We start from the raw sequence: 24405 nt of genomic DNA, 5'->3' as shown, positions 1-24405 counted from the left end.
AAGCCCCCCGGACAGACATGTTGTCCAGATGCGTCTCACTATAATGGTCCGATAAAAACATCGCAGCAGTTCTGGTATTTAACAAAATGATCTGTGTGACCCCAAACTGTTGAAGCTCAGGGATCGTTCCTCTTTGTCGTTGCTTCTCCATCTCCAGCCGGCAGTTGATCCCAATGGGATCATCTCACCGTCATTACACACACACACACACACACACACACACACACACAACGTAAAGATGTACTACGTCCGTCCCGTCGTCGTCCATCGCCGGCCGTCAGTCGACGAATCGAAGTATCGATCGTGCGATCCGTCGCCTTCTGGAAATCGACGGAGGCTTCCTAAACTGATGCATGCTGGGGTTTTTTATTCCCCCGCGTGTGACTGAACATGAATTACCGCTGATGGATCACTTATGGGGTGATTAATTAATGCGGATTAGTGCACTTGGAGAACTGTGCATGAAGAGATCCTTGGGATTACTTCGCCATAGCAACAGGATCGAAGCAGCCCGTCGAGTCGGGTCAGGCGCAGACGGCGGGCTGCACAAAGCACGCCGTAACTATGGGTTACCAAACTAATTAATTCCCGGCAGTGAACTCTGCGCTCCGACAGCCAAACCTTAACAATCATCTGAGAGGCGGCAGCCGTATACTTGTAGATATCTGAAGTACTTTGAAGGAAAAACTTTCTCCAGACCGGCGGAACATATTATACAACAGCATAACATCCTCAGCTGAGTAAAATATTCTGCTTTTCAGCTGTGAATTAATCATCTTAAAAAATGGGTCCGAAATGATTTATTCTTTTAGATCTCTGTGGAGAATACATCTGTTTGGATCGATCGTGTGACCACGTGGCTCCTCCCACATCCTGTTACACTAGAAATGGGCGTTTCTAATACACTGCCAGTGTATTATGATTTATTTCTCAAAACATACCTGTTTACACTGGCATTTGGTTAATTTAAATATTCCATGCCCTGATTTTTATCTGTTTATTCATCTTTTACAGTGTATTGTACTTTTGCTCCTTTAACTGTTTCAATGTTTTGGCCCCTTTTATAGTCAAATTGTTTTAATTGTCTACTCTACTGCACTTTCTGACACTTTATCTGTCATAAGTGCAACATATAAATAACATATACTTACTTAAAAAGACTAGAATTCTTCATTTCCCCCTCTGTCTGCACCAAGGTTACGCATTTATTTTCAACGTAGCCCACATCAGCATCATGGCCGCTCTTAAAGGGCCGGTAGTAACTGTAACACTGTGTAAACTACTCTTGAACATATTGTTAAATAACTCTCTTTGCATTTGATTATTGTTTATTTGAGTGTAGAAATGTTGCACATTAGAACATTTCTCTTAATATTATCACATAAATGCATTTAATTTGAAACCTTCAAAATAAAAGCACGGGATATTTTTCTGACATTTCTTTCAGAAAAGGCGATCACGTGTCTTTCAGGTCGTCAGGAGCCGCATAAAATGACGCCACGGACCCTTGTGTTCTATGCAGACGATGCACGACTATCCACTCACCTCGCCCCTCTGTCGCCCCCTACTGCCCGCAGGGCGGTGGTGCACATTCAGGTGAACGACGTGAACGAGTTCGCCCCGGTGTTCCGGGAGCCGCAGTACCGCGCCGCGGTGACGGAGGGCAAGATCTACGACAGCATCCTGCAGGTGGAGGCCACGGACCAGGACTGCTCCCCGCAGTACAGCCAGATCTGCAACTACCAGATCACCTCCACCGGCACGCCCTTCGCCATCGACCGCAACGGTGAGGCCCATTCAGCCTTCAGTTTATTTGTACAGCCCATTTTCACAAATTACACATTTGCCTCAGAGTGCTTTACAATCTGTACACATAGACATCCCTGACCTTTGACCTCACATCGGATCAGGAACAACTCCCAAACAACCCTTCACGGGGAAAAAAGGGAAGAACCCTTGAGGAGAGCAACAGAGGAGGATCCCTCTCCAGGATGGACAGAACAATAGACGTCATGTGACCAGAAGGAATCATTACACACAAATTAAAACACAGTAACAACACAATCAATGAATACGACAGAGCGTATAAATAGTTGGTAGTCGGCATATTCCACGATGGAGACCTCCACGATCCATCAGGCAGATGGAGGTGGAGAGGAGTGGGCGGAGTCTCAGCAGTGGGAGGAGTCTCAACAAGGCCATGGCATAGTTGGTAGTAGGGAGAGATCTTCTTGGAGGGGTCTGGATGAGGTGTGTGTGTGTGGGGGGGGGGGGTAACGGCCCGAAGATATGTCGTCGCTCGGCACAAATAACCGTACATGTCTGCCACCCGTAGCTTGTCACGCGGCGTGATGTTCGGTGCTTTCACGGCGTGTTTGGAGGTGAGGTGTCGCTTTCCGCAGCTTTTCTGCTCGGCTGACAAAGAACATCTTCGCGGTGAAGTTTGTTCTTTTCTTTTCAAACACAATGGGGGGGAAACGACACGTTCCTGTCACAACACGGTGGCTCCTGTGATGTAGAAACTGTTTTAAAAAACACAAACACACAGAAGGAGATAAGGAGACGCTCTCAAATACAATTTCTTTGAGAAGTTCCCACTTTGTAACTTGGTTCTCAGACATTACAATTTCCTACTCACACACACACACACACACATTGGGTATTCTCTCCAATCTCATATAATAATGATGATGTTGTTTCCTCGCGTAATGGAGGACTCTTTTGTCTTTCTTGGGAAGTTCACACAAAGTCAAGTTGGATGAAACGTGTCCCTCGAGTGGACACTTTAAACCTCTTTAACCCCCCCCCCCCCCCCACCACCATGAGACGAGCGCTTTAAATTATTCAGTGGCTCCTCGAAACAATCCGCAAACACCTCTTTGTCTTTTTTAGGAGACGGAGGATACATCGCAAACAACCTTTCTCTTTTTTGTTCACGCTGCTGCCGACCGCCGAGCGATGTCCACCGAGGGGCGGCCATGAAAAGGTTGAGCGGCGGCAGGTTAGGGTCAAACGAACTCCACTAAGTGAGGGGGGGGGGGGGGCAGCCAGAGCGCGATCTCTTCTCTCTCTCTCTCCGTTTGAAGAGGCCTCGCTCGGCCATTGACCGCTGAGGAAAAGCCTCTGAGAGCACTTGAACTCAAGAGCACCTGAGGGAGCGAGGGAATAGATGGAGGGGAGGAAAGGAGGACTCGGCTGTGAGGGTGAGCGAGAGAGAGAGAGAGAGAGAGAGAGAGAGATAACGGTGTAGCCAAAGCCTGAATTGCTGAAACCGCTGAAAAAATTATGAAAAACACAAACTGTCACCGGGTCACATGACCCTTTATACCATGTTCACGGGCAGTGTGCTTCACTCTCACAGACATCAGTGTCGACCTGTCAATCACCTGTAGCTCCGCCCCTAAAGCGTCCCCTGCTTCATGGTCTGTGTGACTCTAAAGGACCATAAAGTATAAATGATGACATCATGCTGTATAGAAGAAGACTTGAAACTAGAGACTGAGACATAAACTCATGTTTACAATGTTTACTGAGGGAATACATCAAGAGAAGAAGTAGAGTCACTATATAGACTTCTATACAACCAGAGGAGCCCCCTGGTGGTCAGGAGAGAGAATGCAGCTTTAACACATGAAGCATAGACTTCTATACAACCAGAGGAGCCCCTGGTGGTCAGGAGAGAGAATGCAGCTTTAACACATGAGGCAGAGACTTCTATACAACCAGAGGAGTCGCCCCCTGGTGGTCAGGAGAGAGAAGTAGAGTCATTGGGGCGGCTTTAGCTCAGTGGGGTAAGAGGGCCGTCCTTCAACCGCAAGGTCGTGGGTTCGATCCCCGCTCTCCCCATTAGTTGCAAGTCGAAGTGTCCTTGAGCAAGGCACTGAACCCCCAGTTGCTTCCCGGGCGCTTCACCACTGCTCCTTAATAACTAAGGATGGGTTAAATGCAGAGAACTAATTTCCCCTTGGGGATTAATAAAAGTGTATATTTATTTATTTATTTATTATATAGACTTCTATACATTTTTTTTCCGTTTAGGAAGACCCTGAGGTTGCTGCTTGGCACCTGAAGGTTCTCACCACCACGCCGAATGTGTATTAATCCACATCTAAAAAATAGTAAACCTTTTAAAAAATATATTGGTGTGTATTTGTGACCTCTGACCTCAGAGTAGGGAGCGCTCAGGAAGAGATGGACGAGCACAGTTTGGGTTGTTACGTGCCAACGATAATAATAATAAACAACAATTCACGGTAAAGCTCCGTGTTTGTATTTATAATAATTATAAAGACGTCTCTCTCCTGTTGCTGCTCACTGCCTGGCTGGATGGATGGATGGAGAGAGAGAGAGAGAGACGGACAATGGGCGACGAGGAGCCGAACAAAGCCGCCCTCGTATGAAATTACATCTCCCACTCACACCCGCGCATTCGAATATATCACATTATCAACATTCAGCTCCCGCTGCAATCTCCCCCCCCCCCCCCTCCCTCCCTCGCGAGAGACTCGTGAAACATTATTCGGAGCCGAGAGCTCCCTTCTGTGAACTCGGCTCGGCTCGAGGAGAGACGCCGGTCCGGGTAGCGACCGCGCCGGAGAGCGCGATCCGGATGCCGGTTATTATTAATTAGGTATTAATTAATTTGAAGGTCAAAGGTCACCGTGGCCTTACGCGATGGAGACGGAACTCAAGAAATGAATTTGCTAAAACACACATGAATAGGCTTAAAAAAGATGAACTGACCTTTTTGTTTGGACTCGAGTGACATCACTTGAGGCCATTCATCCCTCTGGAGCCGCAGAAGGCCACACACACACATGTTGTTGTTGTTGTTGTTGTTGTTCTCCTTCGTCGTTTTTATTTTTCTCAGAATCCCTTCGAAGCCACAATTTGATAAACAGCTGATAACAACATTCTGTGGTTTTACATATATATTGGTTTACACCAGGCATAGGGGGGGGGCAGCACTCATATCTCCATTGCTCCGTGAAGCGACGGGGTTTAATGGAAACGTGCGAGGTCTTAATTGTGAGCAACGTTAGCGTTAATCAACGAGTGTGAGATGAGAGGCTCTACCTGTCATCTCATCTCATTTGTCGCGGTGATTACATTAAAGCCGTTAATTTGACGATGATGCATAATGATGCTTTGAAATGGAAAATTAAATAGCCATTGTTCCTTTTAAACAACGCACAATGCTCATTCTGTGTGATGTAATGAGTCAGACATGCAGGAGGCCGAGCAGGAGACACCCGACTCCAGGACGTCTCAGGCTGAACTCTGAAGTCTGAAGTCTGAAGTCGTACGTCAAACAGAAGAGAAGTCCCGGGCTGCGTTAAGAATGCATTAACAAGTTAAATATGAGTAGCGTGTGCTTCATCTGCCGCTCGTTGCTCATCTCTAAGTGAAGTGAAGCTCGTTTGGCGGTGAGTCTCTCACAGATGTTTCATGGCTCTCAGAAAGTCTGCCTCCAAAAAATCGAGGGAGAAACGGCAGACTGGTTTTTCTGTCACAGATTTGGTTTATTGTGTTTATTACGGAATAATGTGGTTTAACCAAAACATGACACAATCACTTATTCTAGAATGAAGGAAAGAGTTTTTCAACTTAATATGTGACATTTATTTTATTTGATTTATTTTATTTATTTTATTTTATTTATTTTATTTATTTTATTTATTTTATTTATTTTATTTATTTTATTTATTTTATTTATTTTATTTATTTCATTCATTTTATTTTATTTTATTCATTTTATTTTATTTATTTCATTTATTTCATTTATTTCATTTATTTCATTTATTTTATTTATTTTATTTTAGCCTTGTTTGCTGCTGCTACAAAGAGATTTCCCCCTGGGGATGAATAAAGTATCTATCAATCTATCCATCCATCCATTCACCTATCTATCTATCCATCCATTTATCAGTTTATCCATCTATCTACCTATCGTCCTTCTATCCATCTACCTATCTATCTGTACACATATCCATCTATCATCCATCTATCCATCTATCCATCTATCTACCTATCTACCTTTCGACCATCTACCCATCCATCTATCATCCATCCATCCATCCACATATCTTTCTAAATATACGTTTTAAAGATACAGATTAGAGGAATAAAAAAAGAATACAGTTAAAAATGAATAAACATTAAAAAGCAAGATAAGGGAACAAGGTGAACCCAACGTCCTTCAGGAGCAGAAAACTCCTCAGCTTGTTTTAAAATGAGTTTTTGCAGCTGCAGACAAACGGCGACAAACATTCAAAGTGTTTTCAGCGGCTCAGTTAATTGGTTTTATTGGATTGTTGGTATTGGTTGTTCAGGTGTGTGTGTGTGTGGGGGGGGGGTAGGTATACATACCTGTAATTACAACTGACTTGAAATTCCTTTCCAAGGATGAATAACATCCTTTATTTCTGTTTTTCATATCACACACACAAGTTGTTCCTGTTTGTAAAGAGAGAGAGAGAGAGAAAGAAAGAGAGAGAGAGCGAGAGAGAGAGAGAGAGAGAGAGAGAGAAGAGACCCCGTAACACTCAGCCCCCACCGTTGTGCTCTCTGTGATCACATTCGAGTGATTTAATGCAAATTGTCAATAAAGTTGATCTCATTTTCCATAACTGGTATGAAATGTGACCGCGGCTCATGAGCCAGGCAGCGAGGCGGAGAACATGGAGGGTGAAAGCAATACCGGGTTTTCTAAAACCTCCCGTTAACTCATAACATGAAGATATTAAATATGAATGTATGAAACGTGGTTCAAATCCTCAACGAAGGAAATTCTCTCAGGCAAAACATCTTTGGAGTTTTAACATTAGGACTCACAAGCCTCGCCCCCTTTATTTTTAGGGAAGTTTCTCCTCTATTTTGGCCAATTAGGAGCTACTTGAGATATTCATTATATGTGCACCTGTGCTTCTCCACCCGCGACACGCCCACCTGTTGCCCCGGCGATGGAACGAGACTCATCACCTTCACCTTAATTGGCTTAATTAATTTCAGGTGTTTAATTATTTTTTCCGTACTGAAACTAGAAACTAAAAGTACAGGAAAAAAACTAAATGGACGGAATAATTCTGCGTTCCGGACGACGTTTGAGAAGATGACGCTCGTATGTCGTCGCGGGCGTTGCTCTACTTGATGACACTTACGATTTTAGTTCATATTCACGCCACGCTGCCGGTCGATGGCGTTCCGTGTCACGGCGGAGGGCTTTGTTCAGCGAGACAACAACCGGACCCTTTGGTTGATTGCCGTAATTTTAGAAAAATCTTTTTTGCTTTTGAGTTTTTCGAAAGCTTAAAAGAAAAGAAGGAATGTGTTGCCTCCTGCCGGGTCGTCGCAAAATGTTTTCACGACGAGACGCGACGGTGTTTCTAATTCACTCTCCGGCCCGTGAAAATGAAGCAAAAAGCAACGGCTTATTTTAACGTTGAACTTGTTTTCTTCAGGAAACATCCGGAACACGGAGAAGCTGAGCTACGACCGGCAGCAGCGCTACGAGGTCCAGGTCACGGCGTGGGACTGCGGCCAGAAGAGGGCGCTGCAGAGCGTGACCGTGCGCATCGACGTCAAGCCCGTCTGCAAGCCCGGCTGGCAAGGTGTGTGTGCACGCGTGTGTGTGTGTGTGTGTTATTTTTTTCACTAAACTAGACACTAAAGTACAGAAAAAAACAGAAAATGCACAGAATAATTATACGTTCCTGATGGTGTTTAAAAAGTGTGTGTCTGCGTGTGTTCGTGTGTGTGTGTTTGTGTGTATGTGTGTGTGTGTGTGCGGTGCGTGTTCGCTTTCTGCTCACGGGAATCATTTGCGATTATTTGCGCTTCCCTCTGAATGTGCCTCATTTTTCATTATTTGTGCCTCTCGTACTGGTTCCTCCCTTCCTCTACTCCCTCTACCTTTCTTACTCTTTTCCCTCTTTCTCTCTTTTCCCTCTTTCTCTCTCTCTTCCTTCCCTCCCTGAGGAATTGGCCTGTCATGTTTAGCCGGCGTGATCAACAGCACTTTGCTAAGAGCCCCGTGAAACGGCCAACACGTCTCTTAGCACCACCCCCCCCCTCCCTCCTCCTCTCCTCCTTCCTCTCCTCCCCCTCCTCCTCCTCCTCCTCCCCCCTAACAAGGCAGAGTAACGCGGAGACGAGTGTCGTAGCTCCGGCGCCGGGAAAAAAACAAAACGCCGTGTGACCGCAGATGCGATGTTGCACTAGGGGGGGGGGGGGATTCACGGGCGCCGCTTCTTTCTCTTTTTGGCGCGCGGCCATTTGGCGGCAGCTCGGCGGGAACTAAGTTGTGTCCCTCGAATTCAAATCCTCCGCTCAAAGAAATAAAAAATATTAAAATAAGCAGCTACAGTCGTTGTTCCTGATGGGTTTACAGGTCCCTGAAGGCAACGTGTGACGGTCAGGACGAGGAACGTGGGATCGATTACATTTTGCATGGAGACGATAAATGATTCGAGGAATCCTCTTGATCCTCACGTCGACGCGGCCTCGCATGAATCATCTCTGAAGACGCAGCAATGAAGTTCAACTAAGTTCAACTAAGTTAAATTAAGTTCATTTAAGTTCATTTAAGTTCAGCGTCAAACAACGAGAAGGAAATCAATTCGAGTTTTACCCTTTGTTGTCTCAACAACAATGCCGAGCGGTACAAAGTCCCGGCGGCGGCGGCGGCGTGCTGTGTGCCGCTTGTCTTCTTACTTCACGAGCGCGACGCCGACGGGGAGAAAAGTCTCAAACAACAACGATGACGTCATCACGCGCGGAGCAATGAAAAACTAAATTCAGGAAACACACGCGGAAAACACAAAAGGAGAGTCGGGTGTGCACGGAAGAATTCACTCGCTCGCATCAAAAAACACTCTGAGACGCATTTGATCTTCAAGCATGTGTGTGTGTGTGTGTGTGTGTGTGTGTGTGTGTGTGTCAGCTCTGTGTCACACACACACACACACAGGGGTGTGTGCAGAGCGACATGAACTCCCTCTCTCGACTCTCGTCTTTGAAGCCTGTTTGCAATGTGTTTTATTATTATTTTTTCCTTTAGGATTCTCAGCACACGAGAAGACACACACACGCACACACACACACACACACACACACACACACACACGCTGTCCCTTGATGAAAGGGCAGTCGTCCCTGTGAGCGTTGTTTGGCAGCCGCGGATGAAAGCGAGGGATGAGGGTGAAGTAAATGCCACGGCCACAGATCAGGGGACATTTAACAGAGCTGCTGGATGTTGTATTGTGTACTGTGGGAATGTCAGACACACACACACACACACACACACAAAAGATGTGCTTTCTCGTGTTAGAAAAACACACAAACACAAAAAACAACAAGTAATCTGTCAGTTCACGTTAGCCGTGGTCTGGACGGCCGGGCTCGGCTGTGTGGTCCTCTAATCGCATGACATCACAGGAGTGTGTGTGTGTGTGTGTGTGTGTGTGTGTGTGTGTGTGTGTGTGTGTGTGTGTGTGTGTGTGTGTGTGTGTGTGTGTGTGTGTGTGTGTGTGTGTGTGTGTGTGGATGGATCGAAACATCATCTTTTTTCTTTTCAGCTTCCATTTTAACATCCAAACCCTTTTGATAAAAATCAATCTAACACTGAATGAAACAATTCTGCAGAAAAATCCATCCAAGAATATTTATGATTTCATTCTGATTGTCGCTCCACGTGAGGATTGTGTATTTCGAGAGCGTTATTCTCTCCATGCAGTCAAAAGGACTCAGCACAACATTTCATTTCCTCCCCGTGGCTTCAAAGCAGCTTTGATGAATATTTCTTTGAGGGCGTGTCACTCTTCGTGGTGGACCTTCATGGATTGACCGCCAGACTCCGCCCCTTTTTCCCTTTTATGGAGCTTCAAATGGACCTTCAGCGCCGCTCGGCAACGTGTCCGCGTGGACATGACTTCCCCGTCGTAGCGGTCCGTACGGCCACCTGCATGCGCTCGTGTTTTTACGGCATTTTAGGATGTGCAGCGTCACGTTCGGTCACGTGGAAAAAGATTAAAGGTTATAATATTAATATCTATAAAACGCTCTACAACCTTTACTGTAAGTTTAGAAAGTCACAATTTAAATGCCCTCATTGTCCCACTCGTACTTCATCAGAGGCCATTTCTGTCACGTATGACCCCTAAAACAGGTGGTGGAGTCACACACACACACACACACACACACACACACACACACAGACCTGCAATTCTCTCTCAGCATGTAAAGTTCTTCTGTGTGCAACTCAAAATAAGTTGGCCACCCCCTAGAGTAAGCTTCTCTCCTTCTCTCTCACACACACACACACACACACACACACACACACACCCCGCGCGACGCTGACAAACATAAGTCTTGAGTGACAGATTGCCAAACTGATTTTAAAAAAAAAATCTGCATATTCATATTCATCCATTGTGTGTCGAGTGTGGCTCTGAGCCTCGTGCATGGGTCCGTGTGTGTGTGTGTGTATATGTGTGTGTGTGCGTGTCCTCGCATGCCATTTTACCTCGAAACAGCCTCAAATTAAAAGTGAACCTGTGGATATTGTGTGTCTGAACCATCAGGAATAATTCGACACGTTTCAGATGTTTCCCCGTCGCTTTCTCTCGTAATGAGACGTCATTATTGTTCCTCTTTTTGGGAAGCGTTGAATATTTAGCATCCAAACAACGGCACGATGAATTTACAACTAAGTTATTTATTGAGAGAATCCTCCTCCAGAAGCGTCAATACTGCTTCATAGGAAAGAAAGGTTTTGAAACGAGGATGGAAGTAATAAATTAATCTCAAATAAATGCATTTACATGTTCATATGCACGAGTGTGGTGAAAACACTGTGCAGTATTTACTTATATTAAAAGAGGAGACACATTCTACCAATACATTTACCAGATTGCACATTCAGATTTTCCTTTTTCACTCTCAAAATATGATGCATTATTATTTATTTTTATTAAACAGTCTCCAGCGTCACATTATAATCGAAAGCTCCGACTTAAAACCGACATTTAGTCAATGTTGTCCGGCTACATTAGGCTGATAATAACTTTTATTCCTAACTGCGCGTTACTAATAGTTTTATCATTAAAAGTTAATAGTTTTAATTTCAGAAAGTTTTGCGTCATCTTAATTTAAAAAAATAGATGTTGTTGTGCCACTTCATTAAGTTTAAATGTGTTTTCAAGTGTTCCGGTAAGGCCCGTTTGGACACATGGGTGAGGACCACGCAGCAGACCTACATTAAGAGGCACAGGAGTCCGGGCCCGGCCATGCGCCGTTATTTATTATGTATTTATTATACATTTTTTAGTAATTTATTTATTATTCATTTTTTAATTTGTATTTATTTATTATTATTATTTCCTATTTAATATCTATTAATTTTCTATTTATTTTCTATATATTTTCTATTCATTTCAAATTTATTTCCGATTTATTTTCTATTTATTTTCCATTCATTCTTTATTAATATTCAATCAATTTTCGATACATTTTCTATACATTTTCTATACATGTTCTATTCATTTATTTTTTAAGAATAATAATGTTGTATTTATTCTTATTTTGAGCGAGCCTCGGCCTTTTTAAAGGCTCGTAGGTCTCAACTTCAAAGCGAGGATTAAGCCGAGCGGCGGAGGCAGAGACGGATGTTGAGGATTCCACTGGACGGCCATTGGTCCTGTTAGTTTGTCACAGGTGTGAAGCATGAGCAATCAGCCCAGGTGGAGCCACTCGGCTCGTTAACTGAGAACAGGGGAGCGACTCAGCCCAGAGGACGTTTAGAGGACAGCGCCACCAGCAGGTTGTTCAGGCTAAAGTTGCCCATTCGGAAATATTTTTTATAATATTAAAAGATTTTGAGCATGATCTACAACCAGTAATGATGGTGCATGGTTTTAAAACTAATAACATTATAGCGTTGAACTGGATAATGGCCAATTGAGGTCACATGACGCTCTGGATGTCACTCTGTTGGGGACTCTCAGTCATACAGGAGTGTGACAGAGTGACGCCTCCCTTGCCTCATAGACAATCTTTGGCTGAGCACAGACACTGTGTTCAAGTCTCCTTTGTATGTCATTTGGAATATATATATATATATATATATATATATATATATTGACAATTTCGAAACGTGCACGTTGTTGTTCACTTTGCATTAATGAATGAGAAGTTAAAAAAGAAACTTAACTGTTGAGAGATTTTAACTTTTCTTTCCACAATAAAATCAAAAATTCTCATTCAAGAATTGAGCCGAAGAGAATGAGGAAGAACTGGAAGACGTGATCCAGTGATGTGTCACTGACAGGGAGTCGGAGACGTTGCGTAACGTTGGTGGAAAGGTAACCTCAGGTAGAATATCTGATCTCGAAACAAGTTCTCTTGGTTGCATTTTTCTGCTCGACTCTGGTGTGTGTGTGTGTGTGTGTGTGTGTGTGTGTGTGTGTGTGTGTGTGTGTGTGTGTGTGTGTGTGTGTGTGTGTGTGTGTGTGTGTGTGTGTGTGTGTGTGTGTGTGTGTGTGTGTGTGTGTGTGTGTGTGTGTGTGTGAACCAATGCTCCAGATCTCTGATAACAGTAGGAAGAGAATGAATTGAAGAGAGGAAGGTGGGAAATGAATGGCTCCTCACTTCCCTTTCCCATTTCCTCCGACCTTCCTCTCCTTCCTGTAATCTCGTCTGGCTGTTTTATCGCTGCTCGGCCGCTCGCTGCTGCCAGCTGGTTTTCCCCGTATTACTTTCCCTCTGTGTCCTTTTTGCCCGTGCATTTTTGCATCTGGAAGATCACGAGAACAGTCGTGTGTGTGTGTGTGTGTGTGTGTGTGTGTTCACACCTCCGTGTCTCTTGGTTTCCGGCGACACACACACACACTTTCTCAAAACACCTTTTATTGCCTATTTGTATACTGCCATTGACCGCCTGCTGAACCCTCGCTCACCATTCTGCCCCTTGGCGGGAAAAAACCCGTAGTGATGACACAGCTGAGTGCATCCAACCCCCCCCCCCCCCCACACACACACACACACACACACACACCTCCCTATCTGCGCCCACAGTGGCAGCTAATGGATTGTACGGTGTGTTTGGCTCACAGCTCATGGTACCACCAGAATACCCACTGCTGGGTACCTCTGGGGCAGCGTGTTGTACTTACAGCTAACGTGACCACCAGAACACCCACTGCTGTGTACCTTTTGAGCAGCGTGTTATGCTAACGTAACTACCAAAACACCCACTGCAGCGTACCTCTGAGGCAGCGTGTTATACTAGCGGATAACGTAACTACCAAAACACCCACTACAGCGTACCTCTGAGGCAGCGTGTTATGCTAACGTAACTACCAGAACACCCATTGCAGCGTACCTCTGGGGCAGCGTGTTATACTAGCGGCTAACATAACTACCAGAACACCCACTGCAGCGTACCTCTTGGGCAGCGTGTTATGCTCACGTAACTAACTACCAGAACACATACAGCGGTACCAGCTTAACTACTTCCAGCTGCTGACAGGAGAGCAAACAGCCCGGCGAGTGTCACTTTCAGCTGATGAGGTTTGTTTAAGAACTGCCCAGCGGACCCGTTTGCGTCCACGCCGTTAGCACACTGTGGCCTGGACTCGCTCAACTCGCACAATACAGCAGCGGTCGTTGCAGCGACACGATGCAGAGATCTAAAAACCACCCTGTTCTGGTTTTCTGTTGTCTTTCTTCTTCCATTCGTTGGCTTCATATTTCCTCATGTTCCCCGTTTTCGCCAGTGTGTCTTTCCCGCTCCGCTCTCGCCTTTGTTCTCCGACCCTCTGATAGTCTCCTCGGCTCCAGTGTAAATCACGTTCTCCAGATTCTCCTCTTACTCCAGCTCTCACTGATATTGCATGACACCATGACACACACACACACACACACATTGTCACAGTGATCAACCTTCCCTCCAACCCTCTCTGGATGAATGGTGACTAATTGCAGATGCGCCTCGGTAACGCACACAGACGTATAGATACACAAACAGGAAATGGACGTGGTGCACATGTAGGAGCGATTACACGTCCTCGCCGAGGCGACAGCGAGCGTGATTACCTCGACAAAGGGAGTAAACGAGGGAAATGCGAGAGGGACGGACCGGCCGGCGCCAAATGAGTTGAGGGAAGAGATAGAAGATGTGAATTAGCATCTGGGGTTGAGGTTTCTCTCCGGAGGGAGAGATCTTTCTAAACGTCTCGGCTGCGATTGTGGAGACAAACGGCCGTGAAGTCAGTGTACCGGTCGATTTCTTATTTATATATATATATATAAATACAATACCGTTCAAAAGTGTGGGGTCACCCAGACAATTTGGTGTTTTCCATGTAAACTCTCACTTTAATTCATCAAATAATTTGCAAAATGAATATAAAATCTAGTCAAAACGTTGACGAGGTTATAAATAATGATTTATATTGTACATATTAATGTTGTTCTTCTTGTGGCTCAAAGGAAGGCCAGTTTTAGAGCTTCTCTCAGCAGCATAACTGTTTTCAGCTGCACTCACATAAAAAGGGTTTACAAGGGGTTTCTACCCCTACGCTCGTCTTCTAAGGCGATAACACAATGTACCATTAGAACACTGGTCGATGGGCCTCTACACACCTCTGGAGAGACTTCATTAAACACCAGAGAATAGTCATTTAACACATTAACTATGTAGAGAGATTTATTATTCATTTAATGTTATCTTCATTGATAAAAACAGAGCTTTACTTCGAGAAATAAGGACATTTCTACGTGACTCCAAACTTTTGAAGGGTAGTGAATAGATGCTAGCTCGGGACCCCCCCCCCCCCCCCCCCCCCCGCCCGTGAGGAGATGGAGGACTCGGGTACCTCCAGCCGAGGTGGAGGACAGACACACCGCCGAGCCTCATAAAGGACTTCATGACTCCTTCTCTCCTTCTTAACCGTTTCCAATGTCTCCAAAATAATTAGAAGTACACCAGACATGAAATTGGTTTTCTTTTACGGAGACGGCTTTCCACAGAAATCCATTACAAAGGTGCCGTTTCATTAGAGACGATCCCATTGGAGGCTTTTAAATGGGACCGTTGTTCTCCAGGTGTGCTGCTCCTGTTGCCTCCGTGGCAGGCGGCGTTTCTTTAGGGAGAGGGAGGGAGAAAGAGAGAGAGGGGGGGGGAGAGGGAGAGAGGGAGAAGGAGGGACGGAGAGAGGGAGAGAGAGAGGGGGAGAGGGAGGGGAGAGAGAGAGAGGGAGAGAGAGAGGGAGAGAGAGAGAGGGAGGGAGGGAGAGGGGGGAGAGAGAGGGAGATGGAGAGAGGGAGAGAGAGAGGGAGGGAGAGAGAGGGGGGAGAGGGAGATGGAGGGAGAGGGGGGAGAGTGGAGAGAGGGAGAGAGAGAGGGGGGGAGAGAGGGAAAGAGAGGCTTCCAAAATGGCCGTAAAGGCGAAGAAAAACCTTTATTTTGAAAAGACGAAGCCCAAAATGGACAATAGAGAGGGGGGGGGGGGTGAAGCATTGATATAAATGGACTTTTCCTTAATTGACTTCTTCCAGGGCAGCAAAAAACATTTAAAACGTGCAATCAAGTTTTTGGACGACGCATTATCACATCACATCGTAGTTTATTATTATTATTATTATTATTATTATTAATAAACCTTTAATGTTTATTCAGGTGAATCCCATTGAGATTAAAAATCGCAACAACAGAACGACTCAACGTTCGACACGGAGGAGCAACTTCTGGGAACTTCTGCTTTTTAGTTTCTTCCCAAATCCTCCGAGCGAGCGAAGTCTGCCTGACGACCGGCAGGAGGCAGCATCTAAGGTTCATGTGTTTGGGGCCAATGTTGAGACGGAGAAGGACGGCCGGGAAAGAAGAAAAATCAGAAAGATGACACTTACTGACGGAGAGGCAGACGGAGAGACGGAGAGAGAGAGAGAGAGAGAGAGAGAGAGAGAGATTCTGGAAGGGAAAGAGGAGCAGAGTGCTCTTTTAAATGGAAATTGGCTCTTCCACTGACGGCTGGGACGAGTAATGACAACCCCCCCCCCCCCTGACTACCTGAGTGTGGTGTCAGCATTTCTACACACACACACACACACGTACACACACTCTCAGTGTTCCTATATCTATCATCCTCACACATCTACACACACATTTGAAAAGCATGCTAGACGTTACTGATGACACACACACACTCTCACTCTCACACACTCCCAGCGTGAGAGGGTGATGATGCATCATCTTCCTAAGCACCTCTATCCATCTTCCCTTCACTCCTCTGCTCCTTTTTTAAGGACAAGGCTGCAAACTTGCCTCACCTGTGTGTGAGTGTGTGTGTGTGTGTGTGTGTGTCTCCGCCCGCATTGTGTGCGTTGTGTGTCTGTCTGAGTTTCACCGTACACAACATAGTAAACGTCTGCTTGCTGTAGGAAAAAAAAGTGTGTAAATAGTTTCCCAGTATGTTTTGTTCAGTGTTTTATGAATTAATATATATATACGTAAATATACATTTATATATATATATATATATATAAAAACATTTGTTCATTTTATCAAACTAGTGTCTCTCATTTAATGGAATATAAGAGATTTCACATGTAATATTGGTTTAAAGTCCTGTAAACACGACACATGGATCAACACGTGAATGAACCCTGATGAATATTTAAAATACAAGTTGGTGAAGGCTCACAGTAATAAAGTTTAACTATAATAAAAACAAATGGTGATGAAGGCCGGCTTCATCTCTTAAAGCAACATTTATAAATCTTTTCATATGGAGGCAAAAAAAAATAAAAAAAGAATCAAACTCTTATTTTTCATCCTCCAATCCAGCGTCTGCTTCTAGGACCTTAGTCTACGTCCTTTTGAGTCGTCTCAAAGCCTCAAAGCCTCAAAGCCTCGTTGTCTGAGCGAGGCGGCGTTAATGACACTAAAGTGAAAAGTTGGCCGTGAAAAAGTTTTGCCACTAAGTGCAATTTCAACTTTTTCATCATTAAAAAATGACTTTCACTTATTAAACTTGTGAGAGTTAATTATAGAGTAATGTCAACGCTCTCTTCTGTCCCTCCACCTGACTTCCTGTGGAGCTTTAACTATTGCACATAAGAACATTTCTCTAATATTATAACATAAATCCATTTAATTTGAAACCTTCAAAATAAAAGCGGCGTTATGGAGTACTTTACAGTGAACCTTGGTGTGTGTGCTAATGTGCGTTCAATACACCGACTCAGTGTGTGTGTCAGCAGATCCAGACTGCACAGGTGTGTGTGTGTGTGTGTGTGTGTGTGTGTGTGTGTGTGTGTGTGTGTGTGTGTGTGTGTGTGTGTGTGTGTGTGTGTGTGTGTGTGTGTGTGTGTGTGTGTGTGTGTGTGTGTGTGTGTGAGACCATACACTCTCCTTGCTCTCTACATCTACACGGCCATCTTTTCCCTCTTTCCTTTGACACTGCTCCAGCGTTCCTGGCGCCGCGCGGCGACGGAGGCTTTTAGTGAGTCTGTAATTAACTAAATGTCAACGCAGCTAATGACATTTTTATTATTATATATTTTTTTAATGTTGTATTTCAAGCATGTGCCAATTAGTGCCGAACACAAAGCCGAGTATAATTAAACGAGGCTGAAGTGAAGCGAGGAGTCGGCGAGGTTAACAAATCACTCCCGTGTCACGGAGGCGGTGTGATGGAGTTCAATACTTTCATATTTATATATTTATAATCTTTAACTCGAATTTGAAATAATTTAATTCTGCCGGGGACTGAGGGGTCAAATCATGAGGATTCCACCGGAGAACAATATGCAATCTATTCTGTAGCCTGGATGTACACTGTGTATAACTATAAGTATGTATATATATATATATATATATATATATATATATATATATATATATATATATATATATATAATACCAGGGTTCGTACGGTCATGGAAATCCTGGAAAAGTCCTGGAAAAAATGTGTTATATATATGCTAAGATTTCCTCATTCCTTCCTTCCTTTCCATCCATTTTTCCCTCCTTCCTTGCCTCCTTTCTTCCCTCCCTCTTTCCTTCGTTGCCTCCCTTCGTCCCTACTTCCTTCCTTCTCTACCTCCCTCCTTCCCTCCCTTCTCCCTCTCTCTTTTATTCTCTCCCTCCTTCCTACCCTCCTTACTTCCTTCCTTCCTTTCCACCTTCCCTGTCTTTCCCTCCTTCCTTCGCTCCTTCCCTCCCTCCTTCCTTCCTTCCTTCCTCCCTCCCTCCCTCCTTCCTCCCTCCCTTCCTCCCTCCCTCCCTCCCTCCCTCCCACAGAGCTGAACCACCATCCGTGCGATGTCTCTCTAACCCTATCACTCCATCTCTCCTCCTCTCAGATTGGAGTCAGCGAGTGGACTATGAGCCGGGCACGGGGAGCAAGCAGCTGTTTCCCAGAATGCACCTGGAGACGTGCGGCGGGCCGCTGTCGTCGGTGAGGACCACGGTGGAGCTGCAGACGAGCCACATCGGGAAAGGCTGCGACCGCGAGACCTACTCGGAGAAGTCCCTCCAGAAGCTCTGCGGTCAGCAACTTCTTCTTCTTCTTCTTCTTCTTCTTCTTCTCGCGCTGCGAAAGACAAACACGTCGAGCGGATCGGAGAGGCGGAGCTTATCAGGGTCAGAGTGTTTGGCCGGTTTTGCTTTTCTAATCTCCGCTTGTGTCCCTGGTAGACGCCCCCCGTGTTGAGGTGGGGGAGGCACCACTCCCTCCTTCCTTCCCTTCTTCCTTCCCTTCTTCCTCCCTCCTTCCTTCCCTCCCTCCTTCCTTCCCTCCATCTCTCCTTCCTTCCTTCCCTCCTTCCTTCCCTCTTTCCTTCCTTGCCTTCCTCCTTCCTTACCTCCCTCCTTCCCCCCTTCCCTCCTCCCCCCCTCCTTCCCTCCTTGTTGTAATGGCTATATCTTTATATATTTGAAGTGCAGTCCGTGGTATTTATTGACTGAGGGAATCGAGCCACCGAAGTCGGAGCGTCGGCATGACAACCGCTTTCCAGACGTGGAGGAAAGAAACATCCATGAATGTAACGGGTCATTCTGACGACGGCCATTTTTATTGTTCTTGCCTCACTTTGATTCATCGTTCTGACAAAGAGAACAATCGGCTCTCGTGATTGGCCGAACGCTCGACCCACCGGCTTCCCGCCGCGTCTCCTTTCTCTTCGAGTCGATGCCTCCTCCCCGTTGCCATGGAGACGCATCTCGGGTCGCGAGCTCACGTTCTCTGAATTTCGGGAACGGCGGCTCGCACGTATTTTTTTCTTTTCTTTTATTTAGAAAGTCAGTTCGAGGTTCGGGTCGATACCAGCCGCCATTGTCATTGACCCCCCCCCCTCCTCCTCTAGGGGCCTCCTCGGGCAGCACCGACCTCCTGCCGGCCCCCAGCGCCGCCACCAACTGGACCGCCTCCCTGGTGACGGACAGCGGCCGCGACAGCGACCTCATCTTCCGGTTCGACGGGCGCCAGGCGGCCAACATCCCGGACCGGGTGGTCCCCCAGAACCTCACGGACCAGTTCACCATCGCCACCTGGATGGAGCACGGGCCCAGCCCCGGGGCCCGGGCCGAGAAGGAGACGCTGCTCTGCAACTCCGACAAGACCGGTGGGTGTGGCCCACACACACACACACACACACACACACACACCAGCTGTGTCGTACAACAGTCCACCAATAATTTCTCTATTTACTCCAGTTTGAGTGACAACGTGCACAAGAGAAGCTCACTTTTTATATATATATATATATATATATATATATATTATTTTATTTGCACAAATAAAGTGCTTATATTTTTAAACAGTCGAGTTCCCATCTGTTTTACAATTTGGGAATGACAGATCTTAACAAGTTTGATTTATAAATATATAAACACGGACGATGGTGGACGGGGAAATTATTCTTGATCTTATTCTCTATAGAATATAATCTTATTCTCTATAGAATATAATCTTATTCTCTATATTTGATCCTTTGTAACAAATCCAGCTGCATCGCGACATGTTTTGAGTCCAGAGGAGACATGTGAGGAGAGATGTGAGGAGACATGTGAGGAGACATGTGAGGAGAGATGTGAGGAGAGATGTGAGGAGACATGTGAGGAGACATGTGAGGAGAGATGTGAGGAGACATGTGAGGAGAGATGTGAGGAGACATGTGAGGAGACATGTGAGGAGACATGTGAGGAGACATGTGAGGAGACATGTGAAGAGACATGTGAGGAGACATGTGAGGAGACATGTGAGGAGACATGTGAGGAGACATGTGAGGAGAGATATGAGGAGACATGTGAGGAGACATGTGAGGAGAGATGTGAGGAGACATTCAATTCAGTTTCAATTCAATTCAGTTTATTTGTACAGCCCAATTTCACAAATTACAAATTTGTCTCGGAGTGCTTTACAATCTGTACACATAGACATCCCTGCCCCAAAACCTCACATCGGACCAGGAAAAACTCCCAAATAACCCTTCAGGGGGAAAAAAAGGGAAGAAACCTGCAGGAGAGCAACAGAGGAGGATCCCTCTCCAGGATGGACAAGTGCAATAGATGTAATGTGTACAGAAGGACAGATTTAGAGTTAAAATACATTCAATGAATATGACGGAGTGTATGAATAGTTCATAGTAGGCATATTCCACGATGGAGACCTCCACGATCCATCAGGCAGATGGCGGTGGGGAGGAGGAGTGGGCGGAGTCTCAACAGGACAGTGGCGTAGTCAGGAGCAGGAATTCCACGACCCAGACCTCGATGATCCATCAGGCAGATAGGATCTATGCCGTCTCATAGGGTCCGATGACCCCATGAGACGTGAAGTCAAAAGGACTCCGGGGAGAAAGCAGAGTTAGTAACGTGTGATTGAGACATGAAAATTCATCCTTAAGGAGAGAAAAAGAGGAGATAGGTAGTCAGTGCATCCTAAAAAGTCCTCCGGCAGCTATAAGCCTATAGCAGCATATCAAGGGGCTGGACCAGGGCAAACCTGATTCAGCCCTAACTATAAGCTCTGTCAAAGAGGAAGGTCTTAAGTCTACTCTTAAACGAGGTGACTGTGTCTGCCTCCCGGACTGAAATTGGAAGCTGGTTCCATAAAAGAGGAGCTTGATAACTAAAGGCTCTGGCTCCCATTCTACTTTTTAAGACTCTAGGAACTACAAGTAGTCCCGCATTTAGTGATCGTAGCTCTCTAGTGGGGCAATATGGTACTACAAGCTCCTTAAGATATGATGGTGCATCACCAATCAAGGCTTTGTACGTTAAGAGAAGAATTTTAAAAGTGATTCTTGATTTTACTGGGAGCCAGTGCAGAGCAGCTAGTGCAGGAGTGATGTGATCTCTTTTCTTAGTTTTAGTGAGAACATGAGCTGCAGCATTCTGGATCAACTGGAGGGACCTAAGAGATTTATTAGAGCAGCCTGATAATAAGGAGTTGCAGTAATCCAGTCTCGAAGTAACGAACGTGAACCAATTTTTCTGCATCTTTTGAGACAAGATGTGCCTGATTTTGAAATATTACGTAGATGAAAGAATGCAGTCCTTGAGATTTGCTTTACGGGAGTTAAAGGACAAGTCCCGATCAAAGATAACGCCAAGATTCTTTACAGTGGTGTTGGATGCCAGGGCAATGCCGTCTACAGAATCCACATCACCAGATAATTGATCTCTGAGGTGCTCAGGGCCGATTAAAATTACTTCGGTTTTGTCTGAGTTTAACATCAAGAAGTTGCAGGTCATCCATGTTTTTATGTCTTTAAGACATGCTTGAATTTTACCGAGTTGGTTGCTCTCCTCTGGTTTTATCGATAAATATAGTTGAGTATCATCTGCATAACAATGAAAGTTTATGGAGTGTTTCCTGATAATATTGCCCAAAGGAAGCATGTATAAGGTAAATAAAATTGGTCCAAGCACAGAACCTTGTGGAACTCCGTGATTAACGTTGGTGGTTATCGAGGCGTCATCGTTTACAAATACAAACTGAGATCGATCTGATAAGTAGGATTTAAACCAAATTAGTGCCGTGCCTGAAATGCCAATCGACTGCTCCAGTCTCTGTAACAGGATGTCATGGTCAACAATGGTGTCGAATGCAGCACTAAGGTCTAACAAGACCAGGACAGAGAGGAGTCCTTTATCTGCTGCCATTAAGAGGTCATTTGTAATTTTCACCAGTGCCGTCTCGGTGCTGTGGTGTTTTCTAATTCCTGATTGAAATTTCTCAAATAAACTATTATGATGTAGAAAGTCGCACAACTGATTTGCGACCACTTTCTCAAGGATCTTGGAGAGGAAGGGGAGGTTAGAGATCGGTCTGTAGTTAGCCAATACCTCTGGATCCAGAGTGGGCTTCTTCAGGAGAGGTTTAATAACAGCCACCTTGAAGGAGTGTGGTACGTGGCCTGTTAGCAGAGACACATTGATAATATCTAATAGAGAGCCGCCAATTAAAGGCAAAACGTCTTTAAGCAGCCTCGTCGGGATGGGGTCCAAGAGACAGGTAGACGTGTTCGAAGTAGAAACCGTTGAAGATAATTGGTCACGGTTGATGGGAGAAAAGCCCTCAAATATACACCAGGGCATACAGCGGTTTCCAAGGCCATTCCACTTGAGGACAGATTGGCACTGGTTATGGGCAAGAGAATATTAATCTTGTCCCTAATAGTTAAAATCTTTTCATTAAAGAAGTTCATAAAGTCATTACCACTGAGATCTATAGGAATACTCGGCTCCACAGAGCTGTGACTCTCTGTCAGCCTGGCTACAGTGCTGAAGAGAAACCTGGGGTTGTTCTTATTTTTTTCTATTACTGATGAGTAATAGGCTGCTCTGGCATTACGGAGGGCCTTCTTATATGTTTTAAGACTATCTCGCCAAACTAAGCGGGATTCTTCGAGATTAGTTGAACGCCATATGCGAGGAGAGATGTGAGGAGACTGTGAGGAGACATGTGAGGAGACATGTGAGGTCACCGTGACTCAGGTTGACCTTCAGGGGCGCTTCTGGTTTTACCTGACGGTGATGTAAAGGTGTCTCTTCTTTCCCTCCCTCACTCACTCCCATCCTCCTTCCTTCCCTCATTCTCTCCCTCCTTCCCTCCCTCCCCTCCTCCCTCCCTCCTCCCTTCCTCCACAGAGATGAACCGCCACCACTACTCTCTGTACGTCCATAACTGCCGCCTGGTGTTCCTGCTGAGGAGAGACTTCACCCAGGTGGACACCTTCCGCCCGGCCGAGTTCCACTGGAAGCTGGAGCAGGTGAGCGCCGCCGAGACGGACAGGTGTGACATCACACCGCTCGACTCAGACAGGTGTCACCATCACACCTGTCTGAGTTTTTTATACATTTATTTATACATTTATTTAAAGCATTTATTAATTTATTCCTGTATTTATTTATTTATTTAAGCATTTATTTATGTATTTATTTATTTATACATGTGTTTATGTATTTATATATTTATTTAAGCATTTATTTATTTATATATTTATTTATACATTTAATTAAGCATTTATTTGTTTATTCCTGTATTTATTCATGCATTTATTCATGTATTTATTCATACTTAAGACATGTTATGTCCTCCATATTAACTTGGTGTCCTCGCATGCGGCAGTTGATGAACTTAAACACAATAAGTTGGGAGATCAGAAAGTTTAAGGGTTAATAAAAAGATGTATAAAGTTAATATAAAGTTAATTCTACGCCGACGTCTCGGTTGATCTCTAACTTATTTATGTAACTCCCCCCGTGATGACACCTTCCTCCGGACTCTACGCCGCACATCTCCCGTGGACAATAGTTGTTCTAATGTAGACGTTTGCTGAGCACTTTCTGAATCCTTTATCCTTTTCTCTCTAAAGGAAACTTTCATTAAGTTGCTATCTCCCCCCCTCCCTCGTCTCCTCGCCTCCTCACCACTACCTCCTTGTCCGCTAATGTCTTTTTAAATGAAATGAACTCCTGAATACCTCCCTCGGCCCGGGGAGAACGCTCCTCTCTCTCTACATTGGTTTATAACAGAAGTCCAATTAATTTCTCGTATAATCCAATCAGGCATTGCGAGTGGCTACATAAAGGAGGGGGGGGTGTTCAGGTATTAGTCTTACCCGCTGTATATCTGTTCATAGCAGCGGCTCGGCGGTTATGCCGTCAGACCTTTTTGTGTTCGGGGGCCGATCCGGTGTGTTTAGGAGAGATTGAGCTCCGGAGGGTTTTATTGACTCCATTGAAGCTCCGCGAGCTCATGAGCTCGTGTAAAAAAGAAAAAAGGAGGTCTTTTGTGCACGGTTTCATATTCTTTAAGTTGCATTCGAGCGTCCCAAAAGGGAGAGACTGTCGGTCTGGGGCCGTTTTCCTGCCTCAGCCGGTGCTCAATGAGCCTC

At 45.2% G+C, this 24405-nt stretch overlaps 1 protein-coding gene across 1 annotated transcript in view; it reads left to right on the top strand.

Annotated features, from left to right (window-relative positions):
- The window catches only part of LOC130211060 (calsyntenin-2-like), a 147477-nt gene that overhangs the window by 98872 nt on the left and 24200 nt on the right, over positions 1-24405 (top strand). The window contains exons 4-8 of the mRNA XM_056441661.1: positions 1578-1786; positions 7461-7610; positions 18364-18549; positions 19366-19623; positions 23156-23277. Coding sequence (XP_056297636.1) covers positions 1578-1786; positions 7461-7610; positions 18364-18549; positions 19366-19623; positions 23156-23277 — 925 coding nt within the window. The remainder of the gene's footprint in view (positions 1-1577; positions 1787-7460; positions 7611-18363; positions 18550-19365; positions 19624-23155; positions 23278-24405) is intronic.

This window comes from Pseudoliparis swirei, chromosome 20 (assembly GCF_029220125.1).
Source record: "Pseudoliparis swirei isolate HS2019 ecotype Mariana Trench chromosome 20, NWPU_hadal_v1, whole genome shotgun sequence".
NCBI classification, from domain to species: domain Eukaryota; kingdom Metazoa; phylum Chordata; class Actinopteri; order Perciformes; family Liparidae; genus Pseudoliparis; species Pseudoliparis swirei.
The sequence above is the reverse complement of the archived record's forward strand: the minus strand, read 5'-3'. Positions and strand labels throughout refer to the sequence as shown.